This window comes from Notechis scutatus, chromosome 5 (assembly GCF_049901735.1).
Source record: "Notechis scutatus isolate UNSWTSFEM ecotype Mainland chromosome 5, rNotScu1.2, whole genome shotgun sequence".
Lineage (NCBI taxonomy): Eukaryota > Metazoa > Chordata > Lepidosauria > Squamata > Elapidae > Notechis > Notechis scutatus.
Window position 1 is genome coordinate 18,478,005 of NC_142013.1, and position 21,393 is coordinate 18,499,397.

The 21,393-nt window shown below is 38.1% G+C and overlaps 2 protein-coding genes across 8 annotated transcripts in view; one reads left to right on the top strand and one right to left on the bottom strand.

The window, feature by feature from the left end:
- The window catches only part of ELMOD1 (ELMO domain containing 1), a 43,735-nt gene extending 35,762 nt beyond the window's left edge, over positions 1-7,973 (top strand). For all 6 annotated transcript variants that reach the window (XM_087966227.1, XM_087966228.1, XM_087966225.1 and 3 more), the window contains 3 exons: positions 1,885-1,935; positions 2,968-3,101; positions 6,095-7,973. In XM_087966227.1, the coding sequence (XP_087822353.1) occupies positions 1,885-1,935; positions 2,968-3,101; positions 6,095-6,267 (358 nt within the window). In that variant the 3' untranslated portion in view covers positions 6,268-7,973. The remainder of the gene's footprint in view (positions 1-1,884; positions 1,936-2,967; positions 3,102-6,094) is intronic.
- Positions 7,974-11,702: 3,729 nt separating this feature from the next.
- Positions 11,703-20,149, bottom strand: SLN (sarcolipin). 2 transcript variants are annotated; one of them, XM_026685352.2, is made up of 2 exons: positions 20,060-20,149; positions 11,703-12,069 (listed from the first exon to the last, which is right to left on the bottom strand). In XM_026685352.2, the coding sequence occupies exon 2, from the start codon at positions 11,966-11,968 to the stop codon at positions 11,873-11,875; it is 96 nt and encodes a 31-aa protein (XP_026541137.1). In that variant the 5' UTR covers positions 11,969-12,069; positions 20,060-20,149; the 3' UTR covers positions 11,703-11,872. The 2 variants fall into 2 exon arrangements, with proteins under 2 accessions (XP_026541137.1, XP_087822355.1); XM_087966229.1 differs by lacking the exon at positions 20,060-20,149 and adding an exon at positions 18,222-18,359.
- Positions 20,150-21,393: the final 1,244 nt, after the last annotated feature.

Below are 21,393 nucleotides of genomic sequence, written 5' to 3' on the forward strand. Positions count from 1 at the left end.
GTAACATGTCAATCAGTAATCCTACTATACTATAAAGTTCCAGTTCTTATTTTTGTAAAAAAAAAAAAAAAAAGGCAATAGCCAAGAATGCTGGATTCAAAAAACAATTGGAGAAATATATTGAATGTTGAATGTGACTTGTTAATTTTGCTTTTAAGGGAAAATGCTGGCCTATTTGTCTATTTTAGAGGACAAATTAAACTTTATTGGAAATCAGAATATACACCTTTCCACATAACAAGATGAAGTCATTCTTCATCTTCCAAAAGACAAATAGGAGTTTCAAATGTTCCTATTATTCTGTCTCAATGTTTCTTTTCCTAGAGATTTTAATTCAGAATTAGTTTTGCAGACATGCATGTAATTCTCCAATTAAAAGCATCCATGAAAGAGGGAGGGAGGGAGAGAGGAGAGAGAGAGAGAGAGAGAGAGAGAGAGATTAGCTAGGTAAAGCAACTAACTCCAGTTGACTATGGGCATCTCATGACTTAAAAAAAAAACTGGCAGAAAAGAATATTTGTAGCTCAGTATTGACCTGTGAGGTCCTTGGTGCTCTCTGAGCTTGATTGTTTTCTTGCAGACATTTCATTATCAAACTAGGTAATATAATCAGAGCTACTGATGATGTTACCTAGCTTGGTAATGAAATGTCTGAAAGAAAGCAACCAAATTCAGAGAGCATCAAGGACCTCACAGTTCAGTCCTAAACCACAAATATTCTTGGGGGTTATTGATGTTTAAAAGTTAAAGGGAATGGTATCGTATATCTCCTCTAACTGAAAGTTTAGTGATTTAGAAACAGAATAACAGAGTTAGAGGGACCTTTGGACCTCCAACCCCCTGCTGAAGCCCTACTGAACTATCTCTAATATTAACTCTAACTATCCAAAATGTCTTAGTGGTATTTCTGCCATTTCACCTATGACAAGCTTTTCTTTCTTCACTCCCAGATACTTTTTCCTCCCAGGAAGGTGTTGAATAATTGTCATGCAAAATGTAATAATGGAATCACCATTCTCCATCTTAGTAGCACTCCCCCCTCACACACCCCTACTCCAGTAATCCAGGGAATGTGATTACATTGCAATCCCATAAGCTCTGTAACTGGGTTTGTTTTCCTTTTAGGCAGGATAAGATGGTGGGGGGGAGAGTAAATAGATTCGAAATCACTCCTTTCTCTTTTAACAATCTTCTCACATAAGAAGCCTCCTGAGATGCAGCCTATCTTGCTTGAGGGCGTAAGGCAGCTTGGTGACTCTTCTGGGGAGAGGGGAGATGCTGGTGGTAGTGGCACGTGGGCCAGGGGTTGGGGACCCTTGATTTAAGGGAATATGGGTTATTTGTCCATTTTTTTTAATGATACTAAGAACTGCGATTTCCCATCCAGATTTAGGGGAATTCACTTTTCAAAACCAGATGAATACATTATCAGGAATGTGGGACATCACATGTAAACTAGTTTTCAGATGTTTAAAAACAATTCCACATGAAGGCAATGCATTTTCCTCTTTTCTCCTTCCAATAAGAAAACGTTATTTTTCTCTGACTTTTTCAAGTGACTTGTCTGCAGTCAGGCTTGCAAAAATGTGAAAGAAATATAGAACAGTTACATTTTTCCCTCTCCTTAGTGTACTCTAATTTTTAGGCTGCCTGAAGAATTAGTCCGTGTCTATGACACAAAGAGGATCCGTCTCAGAAACATTTTAACACGGAAATAGGTTTATAAGCCAAACAAGTTACATTGGCTTCAGAGATAAACAGTTTGAAAGCCCAACTCAAAAGACAGAATACAATGCTAGCAAACTGATTAGCTTTTCCATTGGCATACTACGGGGAGAAAACCATTTTCATTTGTAAACCATTCCTTTATTTAACTTTTTCCAGCAAATATAGCAAGACTGAATGGGAGAAGAAAAAGTATGATAAAGCTATTGGGTAAGTGCAACATTCCAAACCTGAAATCTCATTAGAGTCATCCTCATTTGCTGATCATTTTATAATTAAATTCCTGCTTGCTTTCCATAGAATTATAGAAGGAGATTTCTTATCTTCCAGAAATACTTCTGCTTCATGCAGTTCATTTTTTGAAGTCATGGGTGATGAGAGTGGTGCTGTGGCCTAGCAGTGGAGCTCTCACTTCACAATCAGGAGGCTATGAATTCAATCCTAGGTAGAGACAGATATTTCTCTCTCTGGGCACGTCAAGAATATATCTGCTGAATATAACTCTGCATTGGTGACAGGAAGGGCATCCGGCCAGTAAACACTCAGCTCCATTCAGTTGCCCAGACTCCATCCCACAAAGGATTATGGGGTTGTTAAAAGGAGATGGTGATGATTGATGAGATAAGATGTGCAATGTAATAACACTCTGCTTAGCTGTTGATTTTAATAAGCTCCATGCTGTCCTCCATTGGGGAGTGAGCATAGTCTAGGGGTTACCATGGTGGACTAGAACAAATTCAAGTCCACCCTCCACCAAGGAAGTTCACTGGATGACTTTGAGTTAGTCATTCTCACTCTCAGCCCACTTGCACAGTTGTGGAAGGGATACAATGAAGGGAGACTGTGTACACTACCTCCAGGTGAAAAGACCTCCAGTGTGCAAATCCCTGTGACTGCAGAGATGCTGCAGGGTTCATAAACGAGAGGACTGGTTGTAAGTCCATTTTTCAGCACTGTCATAAGTGTCAGTTGTTAAATGAATGGTCATAAGTTGAGGACTACCTGTATACTCTTTTCCAATCATGCTGTGATGTTGGGGGAAAAAAGCATGAGACAGGAAGTAGACATTCAACAAAAGATGGCAAATTCAGATTTTCATAATGGCATGCAATTGCAACTGAAAAAAGAAACTGTTAAACGTGACTTTTTGGAGAGAGAGAAATGACTGTGGATTTTCTAGTTGTCATAGTTCCATCCGTTTTAGTTTCATTCCTTGCAATCTCATTTCTGTATTTCTTGCAGCTATTCCTTTGCTATTGTTGGCATCAACATAACAGAACTTGCATACAACCTGCTTGTGAGCGGTGCTCTGAAGACACATTTCTACAATGTTGCCCCGGAAGCTCCAACGTTAGCCCATTTCCAGCAAACATTTTGTGAGTATTTGTGTTTGAGAGAGAGAAAGGTTGGGTGGGTGGATTTCTCTGTGTAAGAGAGAATGACTGCATTTATGTATGCATGCAGGTGCACAATTTTTCTTCAAATCACAATTACATAAAATGTTGCTGCATTCCAATGACTAAATATATGCTTTATATTAAAACTAATATTAGGTTCTTAGAATGACCAATATTTGGCAGGAATAGATCTGTTTCAGGAAAAATAAACCATTTTTTTTAATGCAAAACCTCATAACAAATGAACATTTTCCCCATGTTGGCTAAAGTTGACTTGTCTCCCCCCCCAGAAAAAAACAGTTTTCAAATGTCTCCCACATCCCACTTTCCTCTGTATTGTTTGATGATTAAAACTTTTATGTTAGATAATTTTTAACATTATTCAGGACGATTTGTGCAAATGTGACATTAGGATGAAATGTTGTTATTATTTGCCAAGGCCAGCAGATGGTGCTGTTTTATTTCTGCCACAATCAAACACTCATTTTTTTAATTCTTGTCTTCCAATTCTGCCCCTTCCTTATTCTTTCTGTAATAACATGGACTTTGACTACCTCAGGATTTCAACATATCGCACAATTCCTTTGTTGCTTCAGCCAAAGCTGTGATAGTTTCCATTCACTAAGCAACAACAGGTTTCAAGAGAAAGAAGTCATACATTTCAGATCTTTTTTTTTCCAAAATGTCTCCTAGTGTCAAATACACTAACGTTGCTTTGCAGTAACCGGATCAAATTCTGACTAATTTTGCATTCATTCATTCCCACTGCCTTTTATTGCATTTTCCTGTGTGAAGCTTAGCCATCAACAACTGAAGTAGAATTTTTGGTTCTCCCAATTTCGATTTATCTAAAGCTGCTAAATACGGAGGGTTGATGCATACTTTCAAAACTGAACGTACATATAGGCTGTATGTGACTTACTACCATAATTGAACCTGCCATTATGGTCACAAGTCACAATGGTCATTAAGCAGGTCACCATATGACTGAGCCTGATTTTACAATCCTTTTTTTGCAACAAAATGCCATGGTCATTAAATGAATGCTGCTGTTGTAAAGTGAACCCATGGCTCACGCTGAGGTGTCATTCACTCACTCATTCATTCATTCATACGAATTTCTGTAGCTGCCCAACTTAACCAAATAATTCTGGGAGGCTTTTTGCCAAAAAATACAAATAAACACCAGCAAAAAGGCATAAATCACGGTCATGGGATGTCAGGACACTACATATAGCTGCAAATGCAGGCCTGATGCCAAGCACCCAAAATATATGGTGATGTGACTGCATGGAGGCCTGGCTATCAGAACTTCGAATCTGGGTTGTAACTAGATTTTTCAGGATCTGACAGTCAACTTCAAATAGTCACAAAGTGGTGGTTCATAAGTCAAGAACTACTCATTATGAACCTGCCAAAAGTTGTGTGTATGTGTATGCATGTGTATTGGCTGGGGAATTCTGGAAGTTGAAGTCCAAGCATCTTCCAAGTTACCAAGGTTGAGAAACACCAATATATATCATATATTTGGGAACTTCTTGATCTCTTGGAAGAACTATTGGTTCAGCATTTATATTTCATTTTACCTGATTGAAATGGCTGCCATACCTGAATCATAAGGTACTATTATTAAATGTTGTGTCTTATGATTCTTGACTTTTGACGAATGTATCTTTTCTTTTATGTACACTGAGAGCATACGCATCAAGACAAATTCCTTGTGTGTCCAATCACACTTGGACAATAAAGAATTCTATTCTATATTGAAAATTCTGGTGCACAGTAGTTCTCCATTGGCCACAGATTTACATTTTCCATTCATATCCTTGGTTTTATACTGTTTATTCAAAAAATGCTCTTCGACTAGCAGTGTGGACGCTGTCTACATTGCTAGTTTGAGACAGATTCTGCTAGAAAAAAACATTCAAAAGGATAACATTGTGAGGTTCATGTTTTGGAGGTTTTGTTTTTACTGTTATTTGGGTAAAGTTGGAGGACACTTTTGCAAAGATACTTTGAGAAAAAAAAACCTTCTGGGAAACTAAATTTTTCAATTTTTGTACCTTCTGGGTTTTTGCTCTGCTAGAATTCCAACCGCAGGCTTCTTTTTCATTTTTTTCCAACTTTATATGGTTTGGATTATAGGTTCATGCAAATGCAGTGTTAAAATGCACAGTTTAAAAATGATGGTTTAAATTTTAAAACAATAACTTAGCTATTTGGTTTTGATTTTGTCCTTACCTAGAAAAATTGCACTGAAGAAACAAGTCAAGGCCTTTTGGAGAGTTAGTGATAATAAGAATGATAAGAAAAAAACATTTTCTTGGGATGGCGTAAAATATCTTTGATACAAAATAGTCTATGGAGGTTCTCAGTCACCCAGGTCCTGGTTGTCCCAAAGGTGCTTTTTTATTTCAAGAGGCAATTGGACTTTCTGGTTTTTCTTTGAAGATGTTTCGCTTCTCATCCAAGAAACTGAAAGAGCTTCAGAGCTGAAGAAGTTTCTTGGGTGAGAAGCAAAACGTCTTCAAAGAAAAACCAGAAAGTCCAATTGCCTCTTGAAAAAAAAAAAAAAGCACCCTTAGGACTTTGATTTTTAAAAAAAAGAGCACCTGGAAAAGGTGAAAAAGTAATTACATACACTTAAATACTGCAACATTAAAATGTCTGTAATTCTATCTGCATTAAAAAAAAAAATAGCACATGGCTTTTTTCCAAACTAGTCCTTTTCACCTGTCTTGTGTGCATGCGGGCAGAGATTTACGAGAGCCCATTTGGGCTGACTTGCCTTCAGCAATGCTTCCTTCTCTCCATGCAGTTTGTATTCTCCCACGTTGCCAAAGAAAGTCATAGCATTCATTGACATTTGGATTAGGTTATATTTAGAAGAGGAATGGTAAAACTTTTGACGCACCAAAGGAAAACCCTGATTCACTTGAATTCAAATTTCCGTTGACTTTTTGTCCCCGTAGGCTACTTGATGCATGAATTTCATAAATTCTGGATTGAAGAGGACCCCCTGGACATAATGGAGTTCAATCGGGTGCGAGAGAAATTCCACAAACGGATTATCCGGCAGCTGCAGAATCCGAATATGGCATTATGCCCTCACTTCGCTGCCTCGGAAAGCTTGATCAACCTGTAGCCATTCTCATGGTTTGATTTGGAAACACTGCCTGGTTCTTGTGTTATGCCACCATCTAGAGATAAATTGCTGATACATTGAATGATCACAGCAAGTGCATGCCTGCTTCTCTTGACGCAGTATTCATTTCTCGCGCTCTCTTTCAGGAACCGCCTCCCACTGTTCCGATGGAGAGTTTGGTTACTGTCAAAGAGAGCTCATATTGCAATATCTTGCAGTGTTAAACACTTTGAATTGATGTCCTGTGTTTCTTTCCTTTCTTTTAAACCAATGTGTCTCAACCTTGGCAGCTTTCAGATGCGTGGACTTCAACTCCCAGAATTCCCCAGTCAGCCCCTGCCGCCTGGGGAATTCTGGGAGTTGGAGTTCACACATCTGAAAGCTGTCATGATTAGGACACACTTTTTAGGTTCTTAGCTCTTCGCTTTGCTACTGGATATTTCATTTAATTAAAGAACTGTATTTCTGTAGCTGGGTGGGGGATATTTTTTTTTGTTTGTTTGTTTATATAGACAGAATAATTTAGTTGGAAACTTGTACTGTGAAAACCTTTTAACTTATTCATTTTGTTTTATGATAACTGTTTTCTTTTTTTAAAAAAAGGGTTGTAAGTCAACTTTTTTCAGTCCTGTTTAACTGAATGGCACTGAAGTGAAAAGGACTGAAAAATGCTTGTATTAAACTGGTCTCATGCATTGAATATTATTTAGAAGGCAGTATACATGACTTCAGCCTAGTCTTGGCAAAATACATTAAATGTAACGATTTCTCCCTCATGCAAACGTGCATGCTTCATGAAAAAAAAGTCAATAGTAAGATTTGTAATAAAAAAATGTGTGAATAATTTTATCATACATAAAGAATTTATAATGAGGCTATGATGGCAGGGAGGTTGAATGAATTTGAGGGAATGAGTTAAATTGATAAGAATTAATGGATGTAAGCAGGTCACCAACATTATGTAACTTGGTGGCCTTCATACAGTATGTGCTGGACTGTTCTTCTCATCAGATGTTCTTCTCACCGCCAACCACCATGCTTATAAAAAAGTATCCTTTTGGAGAAAAAGAACAGAGAGATTTATTCCTTGATGGTTTATACTGGACTACAGTCACAGTATTCAGCTAAACTTTGAAAGTGCAGAATTCACTGGTTGTATTTCTGCATATCTGAGTGCAATTGGATTGTGTGTGAGTGTGTTTTTGATTGCTTTAAAGGGACAAAGCTATATTTTCTTCATTTTTCAATTATTGAATTTTGGCCTTGGATGATCAGCTTTGTTCCTAGCTGAAAGGAATTAACAAAGACGCATGAAAGGAGCAAACGTAACTGGTTATTAAGCAAAGACAGTGATTTAAGGGAAGAAAATGTGCACATTCTGTATAGAACATTCTCATAAAATTGTACTGAAATGACTGGTAGATGCATTACCTTTTCCATGAAGCTCATGCAAATATTCTTTTTTTTTTTAAAGTGGGATTTCAAAGGAACAGGTCCATTTCGGTTGTCCTCAGCTCCCTTTGATACCCTGGGTAATCTACACTCAGTTGTATTTATCACGGTATTTCATACTGTACCATTATTTCTTTTAAAATCATTCTGACTGTTATAGGGTAGGCTATGAAATTGCTAACATTGAAAGTTTGAATTTGAGGTATTGCCTAATTATTTGTGAATTATATGAATAAACAATATCATTCCAAATAGGAAAAGTGTGTGAGGGTCATTATTTAAAATGAAGCAATGTTAAGTGTTTCTGCTCAAGTATTTTCAAGAGAAGGATTTGGAAGAAGAATGATACCGTCTTACTCAATTCCGTTCACTAAGGAGAAATAGTGTATAATTTGTTTCCTAATGATATGGTAGAATCCAGATTTAGCTGATTTTAAATCCATCCCCAGATCTGGGGAACCCACTTTAATGTGGTTCATTTCAGAGTGTGTAGGAAGTTCATAAAGGCAAAAGGATCTCCTTTGAATGACAGTAAAGAGAGTTTAGGGACGCGGTGGCTCAATGGCTAAGATGCTGAGCTTCTCAATCAAAAGGTTGGCACTTCAGCGGTTCAAATCCCTAGTGCCGCGTAAAGGGGTGAGCTCCCGTTACTTGTCCCAGCTTCTGCCAACTGTTCGAAAGCATGTAAAAATGCAAGTAGAAAAATAGGGACCACTTTGGTGGGAAGGTAACAGCGTTCTATGCGCCTTTGCCACTTAGTCATGCCAGCCACATGACCATGGAGACATCTTCAGACAGCACTGGCTCTTCAGCTTTGAATCAGAGATGAGCACTGCCCCCTAGAGCCGGAAATGATTAGCACATATGTGCGAGGGGAACTTTTACCTTTATCTTTAAAGACTTTCTCTTTTGTCCTTCCATCTTGTCCCATTTTATAGCTCAGATGTGGTACAGTGGACCTATATTCTCTGGGTTGCAATGTATTAAATAAATAAATCTTCCTGCTACATTTCCCACTTTTTTAACCTAGGGACAAAAATCAATGGAATGAAGATTGATGTAGATGCAAAATAATCTTCTGTCTGGAAACACCCCATTTAAGTCTCTTGCTGGTCCTTAGTCCAACTGGAACAGAGTCTGATAGAGGGAGATCTGAGTTCTCTGTAAGGATTAAACATCTGGGGGATCCCTTTAAGTTTGATATGATACGGTTGCCAAGCACTAGCAGGTTGTTAGAGCACTTGAAAACCACAACCCTTTGCATCTTTAGGGTTTAAGTGGCAGTGAAGTGAGTGGTTCCAACATCACCATAAATAGCATAATTGATGCTAAACATTGAAAGACAGATTCAAAGGGCTGGACTGACATGCAGAATAAGTAAGACCTCTAAAGAAGGCAGAAAGCAAGTCATAATTTATGTAATACTTTTAGGGATATCCAAGGTAATTTTTCCGCTATGTCATCATGATCTCTGAATTTACTATAACCCATAGTGCTCAAGCAGCTCTGCTCCTCACCATTCTTCTGGTTTTTGACTCTAAAATGTAAAGTGTAAAATCACCGAAACGGTAGTTACACCGGTCCGGATCCCACCCCTGATTGTTACCAAGGAAATGTTACAGAGCAGTAGAGGTCAGCTCCAGTGTACATATTATTTTACCATTCACCAAGAATTGCCCACTCCTGTTCTAAATGGACCTTTTAAAAGATAAAATATAGCTAACTATGTTTTATATAGGGAGCCAGTCCAGTGAGGTGGTTAAGGTGCTGGCCAGCCTAGAAAACCAGGAGGCAGTGAGTTCCAGTTCCACTTTAGGCATGGAAGTTGGCTGGGTGACTTTGGGCCAGTCCTTCTGTCTCAGCCCAGCCCAAATCACAGGAGGGTTGAGGGAACAAAGGAGGAGGAAAGAGTATTATGTATGTTCACTGCCTTAAGATATTAGAAACAATATAATAAAATGATATTTTAAAGAAGTTTGTATTTCTTGCAGCACCCCATGTCTTTTCACCATTAGAAAGAGGGGGGGAAAGCTATAGGAAAAATAGTATTTCTGCTTCTCGCTAGCTTTTTTGCTTAAGCCTAAAGTGTCCTGGGCTGGGACTCTTTGTTAATTTTTAAAAAATGCCATACAACTGTCTCTCATGGGACGGGATTTCCCCCGGCTTCTCTGATGTGTGTCAAGCAGCTGAATCACATTTTCTGCTTGCCTTTAAACATGGCCTTTGAATCAATGAGAAGTATATTTCGAGCACATTCCATGGCTCCATACTTGACCAAAGGCAGGGAATCTAGGCCAACAGCTACTGAAGCACTAAAGCATTGGTTTCATATGTATATTCCCAAGGGGTAGGGAAGTATTTTTAAGCTGGGGTAGAGATCTGAGAATATGTGATGATGACACACATATTCAAGTAGGATAGATACCAGAAGAGTATATGAAACTGCCTCAGTGACAGGAAAGTCACAAAAAATAGATCGCTTGTTTTCTGTATGGTGCTTGTATTGGTCAGCAACTAGCCAGGAAGTGGAATAGAAATTTGCAAATTACTCAAATAGTTGTTGCTTCTTTTGATTGAAGATGCTAAATGTCAAGGCTATGTATAATCTCTCTTTTACCATAAGTCAATTTCATTGACCATCTTCTCAGGTTACCTTGCTGGAAGGATGGTGTGATATGCACGAATGTTTGGCATCATGTATGCAACAAGAAGCCTGAGAGGGTGCAAGAAGATCTGATGCAATGGGTCTTCTAACATTAGGGGTAGAAGTGGACTTAGTGACCTGCAAATTGGACAACCCCAGGGTCACATACAGCTCTGAAAGCTTTGGATGAGACCCCTCAAGACTTAGAGTACATTATCCAGTGTGACAAAAGCAGGAAAATGGTGAAGTATTTGAGGATTAATGGTACTCATCATATTTGTTTTATGTTTCAGTTAGGGTTTTAAAAGATGAAGTCCATTTCTGGACAACAGGAGAAATGAGAAGACTATTTCTAGTCTAATCTAGAAAAAAGTCTACAGGGAATTTGCCCATTTATTTGTGGATAAAGTCTCAATGAATGTAATGAGATCTCCCAAGGGGACGAATCTCTGAGAAGATATATACCAGGGCTGTCAAACTCCCAGCCCACAGGCTGGATCCGTCACATGCTGGCCATGCCCCCGCCCAGTTTAGCAAAGGGAGGGAAGTCCCAATATGTCATGTGATGACGCCTTGATAACGTGAGTTTGACACCCCTGATATGTATAGTATATTTATTTGATATATTTCTGTGCATAATTAAGAAACTAGATTGTATGTTAAATAGATTTAACACACCATATTATGCCCTTCTTCTGCCTTTGCAAGATCCTTTCTGCAGATCCCTATTCTGGAACTCTTCAATTGCAAGGTTTTATGTTTATGTATTTATGTTTTGGTGGGGAAATGACATGGCTCACTGATATGCAGGGTTGAAGGCCCCAGATTCATGGTACCTCCAGGCATTTAAGATTCATGTTTCAACAAGTTATCCGATCAAAACTCTGTTTATTCATCCATTCCTGATCTAGGTGTTTTGCCAAATTCCTGCTTTTGTATCTGCTGAATTAGAATGCATACAACAATATTTAAAGATCTGAGTTTAGTGTTCGTGAAATACCATAACCTTCTGTTATCCTGTAAGAAAAGGCTTGCTTACAAAGGCAACATCAAGAAGACAATTAAAAAGAACAGGAAGCGCATCAAATGTTATTATTTATCCAAATGATAACAAATGGTAGAGCAGCACATGTCCACTAATTGATTACATAAAATTGAAATAATGAAGACTTCATGAGCGTCTAAGTCACGGTAAGCTAATGCATTAATGAGTTGTCATGTTTGTAGCTACTTTCGTGATTCTAATGAGATACACCCATCATTTACAAAAAGAAATTCAGGTAAAAGAGTGTTTATGCCGTGCTTTGAAGAAAAATTAATGTACACCTTCTTAGATCCATTTGAATTGTTAGATACATATAAATGAGGTATTTTTATTTTTTTAAAAAATGCATTACATTTTTTTCTACATTGAAACTTGTGGAGCACACCGAGAAGCACTTCTGAGGAGTAGCATTCTCATCCTTCACCAGAAGCAGATCCTTCCATGATTCCAGGAATATGAGTCTTTCAATCTTGATAAGACTTCACCAGAAGCCACATGAGCAGTACTGTTATCAGGACTATCATAAAGTTGAGGAAAAGCTCTTGCGTGGATCTATCCATGGCCAGGAAGAATCAACGTGAAGGAGATACTTCGTCTGTGGGATGAACAGGCTATGGAAGCTCTTGCTTCTCTTTGTCCTTGTGACCAACCTTGTCCTCACCTAAAGAACAAGAAAGATCCCAACAAAACTAGAGGTGTGAGTATCACAAGCATCCTCCAGGCCTATTAATAATACAACTAGCATAAGTAAATGTTATTACTATTGCTAACCTTTATGCAAGCAAGAGATATTAAAAAAGGCAGAAGATATCTCTAACAGCTTATCACCTTCTTCAGTTTCTATCAAGCCACAAGCCTTCTTGTCGACATCACCCAGCTGCCCCAACAAACATAGCCTTCGTGAGAATGCTATTTAGATTTGCAATTATTTTTGTTTTTTTATGGTTTTGTATACACAAAACCATAACTTTGAACATTGAAATGTTATTAGTGATTACATTCTTATCAGCATTAAAACGAAAGGAAGCACAGGTTTCCTTCCATGTATTTTGAGACCCATTTTCAGCTGTTTCAAAAGTATATCATGGTTAAAATCCAAATACTAGAACATAGGTGTGTCTGTGTATCTGTGTGTCTGTCTGTGTAGACATGCTTTCGAGTCATTGTTGGCTCTTGGCAACTGCCTGTGTAAGTACCAACAGTTTTCTTGGCAAGATTTCAGAAGTAGTTTGCCATTTCCTTCTTCTTAGGGCTGAGAGAGTGACTGTCACTGGCCCAAATCACTGAGCTGGCTTTGTACCTAAAATGGGATTAGAACTCATGGTCTCCTGGTTTCCAGCTGGGTGCCCTAACCACTGTATGAAACTGGTTCTCAATAAGCAAATACTAGAACTAGTTTGCCTTCAATGTGTTTTCTATTGAAATGTGAACATGCCAAATTTCCACTTGAAATTGCTTTTGTACTAGGGTGTGAGTTTCTTTCTTGGAAGAAAATCATTGAAATTTGGGTATATTTTGGATGCGTGTATTGTTAGTCTGTTTTACTGGAACTCAAGATTTAGAAGTATCTATCCCGATGTAAAATACATATTTTATTAGATGCTCGACTCTAGGAATTCTGTTCTGAAAATGAAAACTCAGTAGTTTTGGGATGTAATAGTCTATTGCTGGTTACTATTTATTTCTTTATTTGACTGGGAATGGGAATGTGATCTGGGAACGTGAAGAAAAATGTGTGGGTTGAAGTTGAAAATCCTTGATAAGCTATTTCAGATTTACCCACATATCTACTTTTGATTTTGATCTATTTTTGATCCATCCTTGAGGTAGAAGGATCCATGAATGGTGAGATTTTGGTTTCTCCCTTGCATAATACAACTACCGTGTTTCTCACATAATAAGGCCGGGCCTTATTTTATTTTGAGCCCGAAAAACGGCTAGGCCGTCTTTTCGGGTGACTTAATTCCCCCCTTGCATCCTCGCCAACAGCCGCTCCTAACGGGTGATCATGGCAAAGCGCAGAGAGCTCCCTACTCCCACCTTTGCTGCAGACACCTTTGGCACCCGCCGCTGTTGCTTTCCCTTCTGCCCATTCCACCACAACGTTTGGAGCTGGCGCTTCCGTGTTTGGAGTGCTGCCACCATTTGGAGCTCCAACGTGGAAGTGGCAGCTCCAAACATGACGGCGGGCGATCTTTTTATTTTGGTCCGTGTGAAGTTCAGAGCGAGCAAGAGAGGGAGACTGCGATGCCTCCATCTGAGAGGGCAACCTCACTAGTGGATCACAACGTGGCTGGAAGCCCGAATCGGCGGGATACAATGACAATCTTTTTGGAGCGAGAGGAAAGGGAGAGAAGAGTTGCGGGCGTAATTTGCAGGAGGAAGTGGGTGTACCCCACGGCAGGGAGCCCAAGGAAGAAGGGCCGGTAGGCAACGGAGAGCGCCCGTAGCTCCGGAAGCAGCCTAGAGACGCGCCGGGAAGAGGCGCAGATGCTGCCTTGTAGTCCCCAAACCAACTCCAAATGCGAATGTGTTCCAAACGCGAAGCCGGTCGCTAAAGAGCCAGAAAGCAGCAAGGGCGCCAGGTGGAAAGGACAGGGTCACGATCACACGGAGATGCTCAGAGAGCGGAGCGCACATAACTAAAGGCGGCGGCACTCCAAACACGGAAGCGCCAGCTCCAAGCGTGGCGGCGGAATGGGCAGAAGGGAAAGCAACAGCGGCGGGTGCCAAAGGTGTCTGCAGCAAAGGTGTTTGGTGGGAGTAGGGAGCTCTCCCGCTTCGCCATGATCGCCCGTTAGGAGCGGCTGGTGGCAAGGAATTCCTGCCCGCCGGGCGCTCCTAACTGCAAGTCTCCCGCCCTTCCCCCTTATTTTGCATATTTTAAGATAGGCCTAAATTTGGGGAGGGGCTTAATTTGATTTTATGCCCCAAAAACATGCTGGGCCTTCCTATTGGTGGAGGCCGTATTGTTGGAGAAACACGGTAAAAAATTTATTAGAATTTTTATATGAATAAAAATATTTAAATATTATGGAAAAGATAGGCAAGCAAGGCATCTGTTTCATGGTACTATTTGTTCAATAACTATTTTAACATTAATGTTAAAATGAATTTACAATTAATTACTTAATTGTATTGAATATTACTTATTGTATGTAATATTTAATATATTTCAGTAGTTGTCAGTAATAGCATTTCAGGACAAAAGGTTATCATAAATAGTTTAACAATAGATTTTAAGCATCTATTTTCTTAGGCTGTTACTAACTAAATATTGCCAAACACTACTATGTTTTTTTTCCGTTTTATTGGCAGATTTGTCCAAGATCATTTGTAAAATATTGATTTAACCATTGACTTTTACTATTGTTTAACAGCAGCTTGGAATAGCATTTTGGAATTATAATTCTATAATGGTCTTGTACCTTGTATGAATGTTACATTTCTTTTAACATAAACTCTTACTATTCTTATATCTTCAGTGATAAGTTAAATGAGAATAAATCTTCAGCTGTTTGGATGGAAATTCAGTGACTCCTAATCTCATTGTTTGATTTATATAGTGTGGATTATTGTTGTTGATACTTATATATGGCTTAGATTTTAATAACTATCTGCAATTTTTATGATACAGTATATTTCTTTAAAATCTATGTAATATTGAACATTCTTAATTCCATGTTACCCGTAAATGCTCTATTTATGTAGTGTTTAGCTGCCCTTTCTTGCCTCTTTTTTTCCTTTCTCAAAAATGTTTCCTAAAAGCATAATTAAATTGAAATACCTAATTAACCTTGGCTAACTTCAAACAGCAAGGCAGTGCCAAATCTAATGAATGACAGACCAGCAGAAAATCTAATAGACTGAGTGGTTGAAAACCATTTCTGTATTGTTGCCAAGAAAACAACATGGATGTCAATCTCATTTTATATTATCTTATTGCACTACTGAAGTGCTATTGAAAGGAGTGACATTACATCAAATTGGTGAAATTTCAAACAAGAAATCAAGTGAACCATATAGATGGCATGAAGACTTCCTTGAGATTACAAAGATGAAAGCCATATCATAATCCCATGCCACGTATTTGCTCAGTTTTGACATTTTTAAAGAACAAAATGGGATCCAACTACATGTAAATATTTGCCAGACGAAAAGACAGAGATATCTCAGATAGTGAAATTGATAATTCAAAAGTTTAACATACTTAAGATCCACAATGCATCACCTTTAATACTTTGTTGATATGATAGCAAAGTGTTACTATCAATAATTGCAATTTTCCTGAAACATTTTGGAAAATAGAGAAGACAGCACAAAGAAGAGGGTGTCAGTCTATTCTCCAAAGCACCCGAGGATAGGACAAGGAGCAATGGGTGGATAATCAAGGAAAGAAACAACTTAAAACTAAGGAGGAATTTCCTGACAGTTAGAACTCATGTTGGAACAACTTGCCTCCAGAAGTTGTGAATGCTCCAACACTGGAAGTTTTTAAGAAGAGATTGGACAACCATTTGTCTGAAATGGAATTGGGTTTCCTGTCTGAGCAGAGGGTTGGACTAGAAGACCTCCAAGGTCCCTTCCAACGCTGTCCTTTTGTTACTATGTTAATTCCAACACCAGCAGAAAGTTGCAAGTGAGTATCTCTCCATATGGTTAGACTTACCATCTCCAACCCGTTGCCCATTGTATTAATGGATTTTGACTCTCAGACTTCCCAGTCAATAGGATATGATAATCCCAGTCTATGATAATCAGGGTGATTAAAAAGGTAGTAGTGTCAAATGTATTTTGATGGGATCTGATCTGAGCAAATGAACCCTGTCTAGAGACTGCCAAGCTGAAATTACCTAGACATCTAATCCATCTGTATGCATGGCCAGGGCTATAAATGGTTTGCACTGGAGTAATTAAAAATATTTCTTGATCCCCCTCCATCTAGAGGACTCCAGGACAATGTGGGGGGGAGCCCAGATAAAGCTATGCACACAAATAGAACATAACAAAACCGACACACAAGCAAAGCAGAACACAAAACAGCAATCAAAACCAGTAATTCAGATTAAGGAAATCTGAAAATAAGTATACTAAAGCTGCGCATCTTGGGACATTGAGAAGTTATCAGTTGAGTTTTATTCTTCATTGTAAAAGAGGGGAGAGAAATCATTTATTTAGAGAGAAGATTAGCATTTATTTCCTTCCTCACTTTTCTGCAAGGCCAGTTCTTTTCAAGGGTGTGAACCCTGCATTAGGAAGTTCAAGGTCCATACAAAATGAAAAATAGAATCCATTACCAAATATGAGGCAATGAAAATATAGTAGCCTTCTTCCATTGATCCAAATGACCTTTATAATAAAACAATGTATGGTGTTATAGAAGGCACATTCACTTCTGCACAGAAGTCTTAACTATTGCATCATCCCTTTTCCTGCGCAGATCCTTCTCCATCAATCTCAATCCCAAAAGCTTGTGTGATCTTTTGAGAACATCCTTCCCTCCCTTCAGTGCATCACAAGAGCTGCAAGGGAATGCAAAACACTCATGAGATTTAAGATTTACTGAGATCTGGGCCATTTTTTTCCTCCTCAGATGAGGAAGTTGCAGACACTCAGATTAATTAAATTGGAGAATGAGAGAATGAAACCAACAGGATGTTTCTTATAAGACCACAATTCACTTCCTAACTGCTTGGATACAATGGGCTTTATTTTTGAACAAGCATGCATATGTTTCTACTGGAAGTATTAGACTGCATCCTAATATTCACTTCCCTAAGAATATGTCTCATTGCACTTAAATGGAGCTTATTCTAAAGCAAACATACAAAAGATAGCGCTACTTTTAAAAGCCTACAAAGTAATAAATGGACATTTCATAAGACAAGAAAAGATTTTCATCTCATAGTCATTTTTCTTAGCAACAGTAGAGATCTGGGTTTGGGTTTATGATCTTGACCACAAATGTTAATGAATATGCAGCTGCAGATGTAGTTCAGGTTTGCAGATGCTGGAGACTTACATATCTGAAGTTAATTTCTTAGGAAAAATGTCAAAGCTGTGAAGGTCCTGCACTGAAATCTTAAAGGAAATATTTCCCTATCAGATACCCTCCAAAGGGGTCAGAATTACAATGTTCAGAATATTGGCAATTTCATGGCTAGGAATCTTGGACTATCTTGGAAAGGACCTGCTAGGTATAGGCAGGACTTTCTTTCCTTCCTTCCTTCCTTCCTTCTTTCCTTCCTTCCTTCCTTCCTCCCTCCTTCCCTCCCTCCCTCCCTCCCTCCTTCTCACCCTCCCTCCCGCCCCCTCCGTCCCTCATCCATCCCTCCCTTCCTTCCTCCCTCCCTCCATCCCTCCCTTCCTAGGGAAGGACAACTGGGGAGGCTGAAAGGTCTTCAAAGACTATGCCTTCATCCACTGCATTGTTGACATGAACCAAAATATAACCATAACTCCCAAATGAAAAGAAAAAGAGAAGTAATTCTGATTCTGCCCTATTTTGATCAAATTGCTGCCATGACCTCAGTAACCCTCACAGAATCTAGAATGAAATGAATAATAATCCCACCACCCTCTTTATGTAAGAGAATTCCATGCCTATTGGGCTTTTCCAAGCATCTTGGTCTAAAGAACTCTGCTCAGTTATTACAGAAATTGATGCTGGAAAAAGCCAGTAGTCTTGCAACAAGATAGCCTTTAAATTGGAGGATCTTTGTTGGTTCTCCTACCTACAGTGCTGATTTAATCGTCATGTCAGTTTTGCTTTAAGGTACAGTTAAACTCTAGGTGAGCAAATGGTAGCCTTACCTTTCATATTTTTTAGTCCAAATTTGCAGCACACACTAAGCTTTTTAGTATATAGGACAGTGAATATTTGATATGCATAGAAGTCTCTGCAAAGGAGTTTAATCAAGGCAAAATAGGCAGCATTAAATTTCATGCCATCGTTCATATAGATTTCTTGATTGGATGTAAATTACTGCAGTGATTGCATTCTCTCTTTTGATTCCCTTCATACATTTGTGTTAGAAATTTATCTTGGGAAGAACTGTCATTTCCATTGTTTGGAAAAGTTGTAATCTTTCATGTAGTTAAGAAAAGAAATTTATATTCTTTGCCCCGCCCTCTCCTTTGTCCTTTTGCAGATATGGTCTCTGGGCCATATAAAGACATGTAAAAGAATAATTATTAAAAATAGCATAGCTATTATTCAAGATTCATTAACTCTTTTTATTCTCCCTGATTAATACCCTGACAAATAGCATTCCCAGCCTGGTGCTTTTCTGATATTTGAGGACCACAATTTTACATTTATTTATTATTTTTTGCATTTATGTATTATATTTATTTAATACATTTATTTCTTGCATATGCAGGACTACAGCTCTATATTTGCAGGAAGCAAGAAATTCTTAGTGCCATATTTGGAACAACAAGTTTAAGATAAACTAGTTAGATATTCTGCAATTGTGTGAATGTTTTTTTCCATACTTTTTTGCCCTAATAGTAGTTTAGTCCATTTATTTTAGGAATTAAAGAATATTAAGAGGCTACAGGAACATCTTGCAAAATAATCTGAGCATCAAATACTTTCATTTTGTTTGGTGATCTTGAGTTTGATTTATGTATTTAAATTTTCAAGCTTTCTACATGATCCATAAGTGAAGAGACTAACTTCCACCAAATTCCTACACTGATTTCACAGTTCCATGTATCCAGGAAAGGATACACAGCTAAGGTATCTCCCAGCTATAGGTTAACTTGACAAAATATTACAATAGTATTTTTATGTTAGTACTATTAAGTGGGGAGCAATATAACAAAGCACAAAGCTGTAAACATAATAAACATTTGAAAAGTATAATGTCCATAGTAATGCTTGAGAGTCTTCTAAGGGACATCACTAACTAATGTTTGGAAGTTGAGCCATGGCAACTGGATTTCCTTTCTTGTTGATTCGAAATATTTCATTGCTTATCGAGTAGCTTCTTCAATCCAAGTAGCTGGTTGGCTGGTTTCCCCTGACCAATTTGCTCAGACTGAAGGATAAGCAGCCAAACATTTCGAACCAATAAGAAAAGAAGTCAAGTTGCCGTGGATATCTGAGAATCTTCATTGATATAACACTAATTAATGTTTTCTGTTCTACAAAAGTCTTGGGTTGAGAGGTGGAAGCTTGCCTAAAGCTCCTAAGTTGGTCCACCAACAAGCTGAGATTCCATTCAGGTTATTATTCAGCTTCTATGTTAAATTCAGCTTCTATGTTATTCAGCTTCTATGTTAGTTCTGTGAAAGGTAAATCTGCATGGCCTTGCAATATTAGAATTCTAATGACCCTGTCCCATCAAATCCAACCAGTGTTCCTGATTCATTCAGCTTCACTGAACCTCCATTCTAAATATGTACATAAGGATAATCCTGTGTCCCTAATAAAGTATTATGTCCAATGATTAGTAATAGTACCTTAATAAGAAACAAAGAATGTCAACACTATACATCATTAAAAGTTTCCTGGAAACATAAATACAATGGGAAAGCCAGAAGTTCCTATAGCTTTAAACCTCAGGGGGAAGTTAGTTTTCTTTTTTTGTTTTCTTTGAAGAAGAAATAAGATCTAGGCATATCAAATGCATCTATTGCTCTACCTGCAGATGACGGATGGAGCACCAGAGTGTGATGCCCAGAGCTTCTCAGCTTGTTCTCATCATCCAATGCTGTCTGTGTGAGAATTCTGCTGCTGGAACTAAAGTAGTCGGAGGGAGGAGAACATTGGTAACATAAGCAGTGATGTCACAGGCTTCCTATTTAAGTGGGGTTAAGCTGATGAGCAGAATTCAGTTGAGGTTATTTAGGTATTGGGGGTAGGGAGGCAAGAATATGTTTAGATTTACATATTTTCAGATCCAGATCTGACTTGGTTATAAGAATGTCAAGAATTCTGAATCAGGGAGGGTAGTTCTCTATTTTTTTTTCCAGAAAGTTGATTCTGCTTCAAAGCATCCAGTACATAGTAACCTACAGAGCAATGAGAAAGAGAAACAGGTAATTGCCTGGAATTCTCAATATTCTTTAGGCTCAAGAAGTCTTAATCTATTGAGAAACGAACTTCCAAATTCCAGGTTCTGTGCAGATTATTTGATAAGCACAGCCACTTGTTCTGTCCTGCCCCACATTCTTATTATAGTAATCTTTTCGCTTCTCATATTCCTATAGGATGAGTCCAAGAAAGAAAGAACAACAGGTGCCAAACCTTCTTTGTATTACAAGATGACGTAACTAGCTAAACTATTATAAACTGAAGACCAAAGGATTCCAATTTTCACTCTGAACCTATGTCATGTGGACTTAGTTATTCATAAGTTTACCCTATGTTTTCATCTCCTAATTCATCGTCTCAAGAAGTTTATTGGAATATAAATTCATTCATAAATATACTTTATGTTTATATATACTTTATTGGCCAATCACCCTTGTCCAATAAAGAACATTCTATTTTATATTCTTTGGTGTTAAATACCCAGTAACAAGCTTCCTGGTGGGACTCCCATTAGCAATTTTGGCAAGCTATAAATTCTTAATTGATATTACTTGTATTATGTTTATGTTTACTTTTTGTTTCATTGTTGTAAACCTCCTCATGGTATTTGTACATTACCATTTGTACAAGCAGAAAGACAGGATGTAGATTTGAAGAATAAATGCAAGAAAATGTTACTTCTGTTTTTAATGACAGAAATAAAAGTGCATCTAACACAAACATTCCTTTTTCACATTTGAAAGCTGATAATGTAGCATATTAAGTACAATTGAACTTCTCACGAAACTCTCTGGCTACCAATTTGTAGAGTTCCATGAAGAAGACAGGGTTTTCAAGAGACTGTTCATAAAAGAGGAGGTGAACAACTATCAAATCTGCCATCTAGAATTAGGCCATTGAGCACTAATGATGTTACTTAGTTGGATAATGAAACATTTGCAA

Bases quoted from the DNA above. Each gene is read 5' to 3' on its own strand.
- SLN (XM_026685352.2), bottom strand. From the start codon at position 11,968: ATGGATAGATCCACGCAAGAGCTTTTCCTCAACTTTATGATAGTCCTG.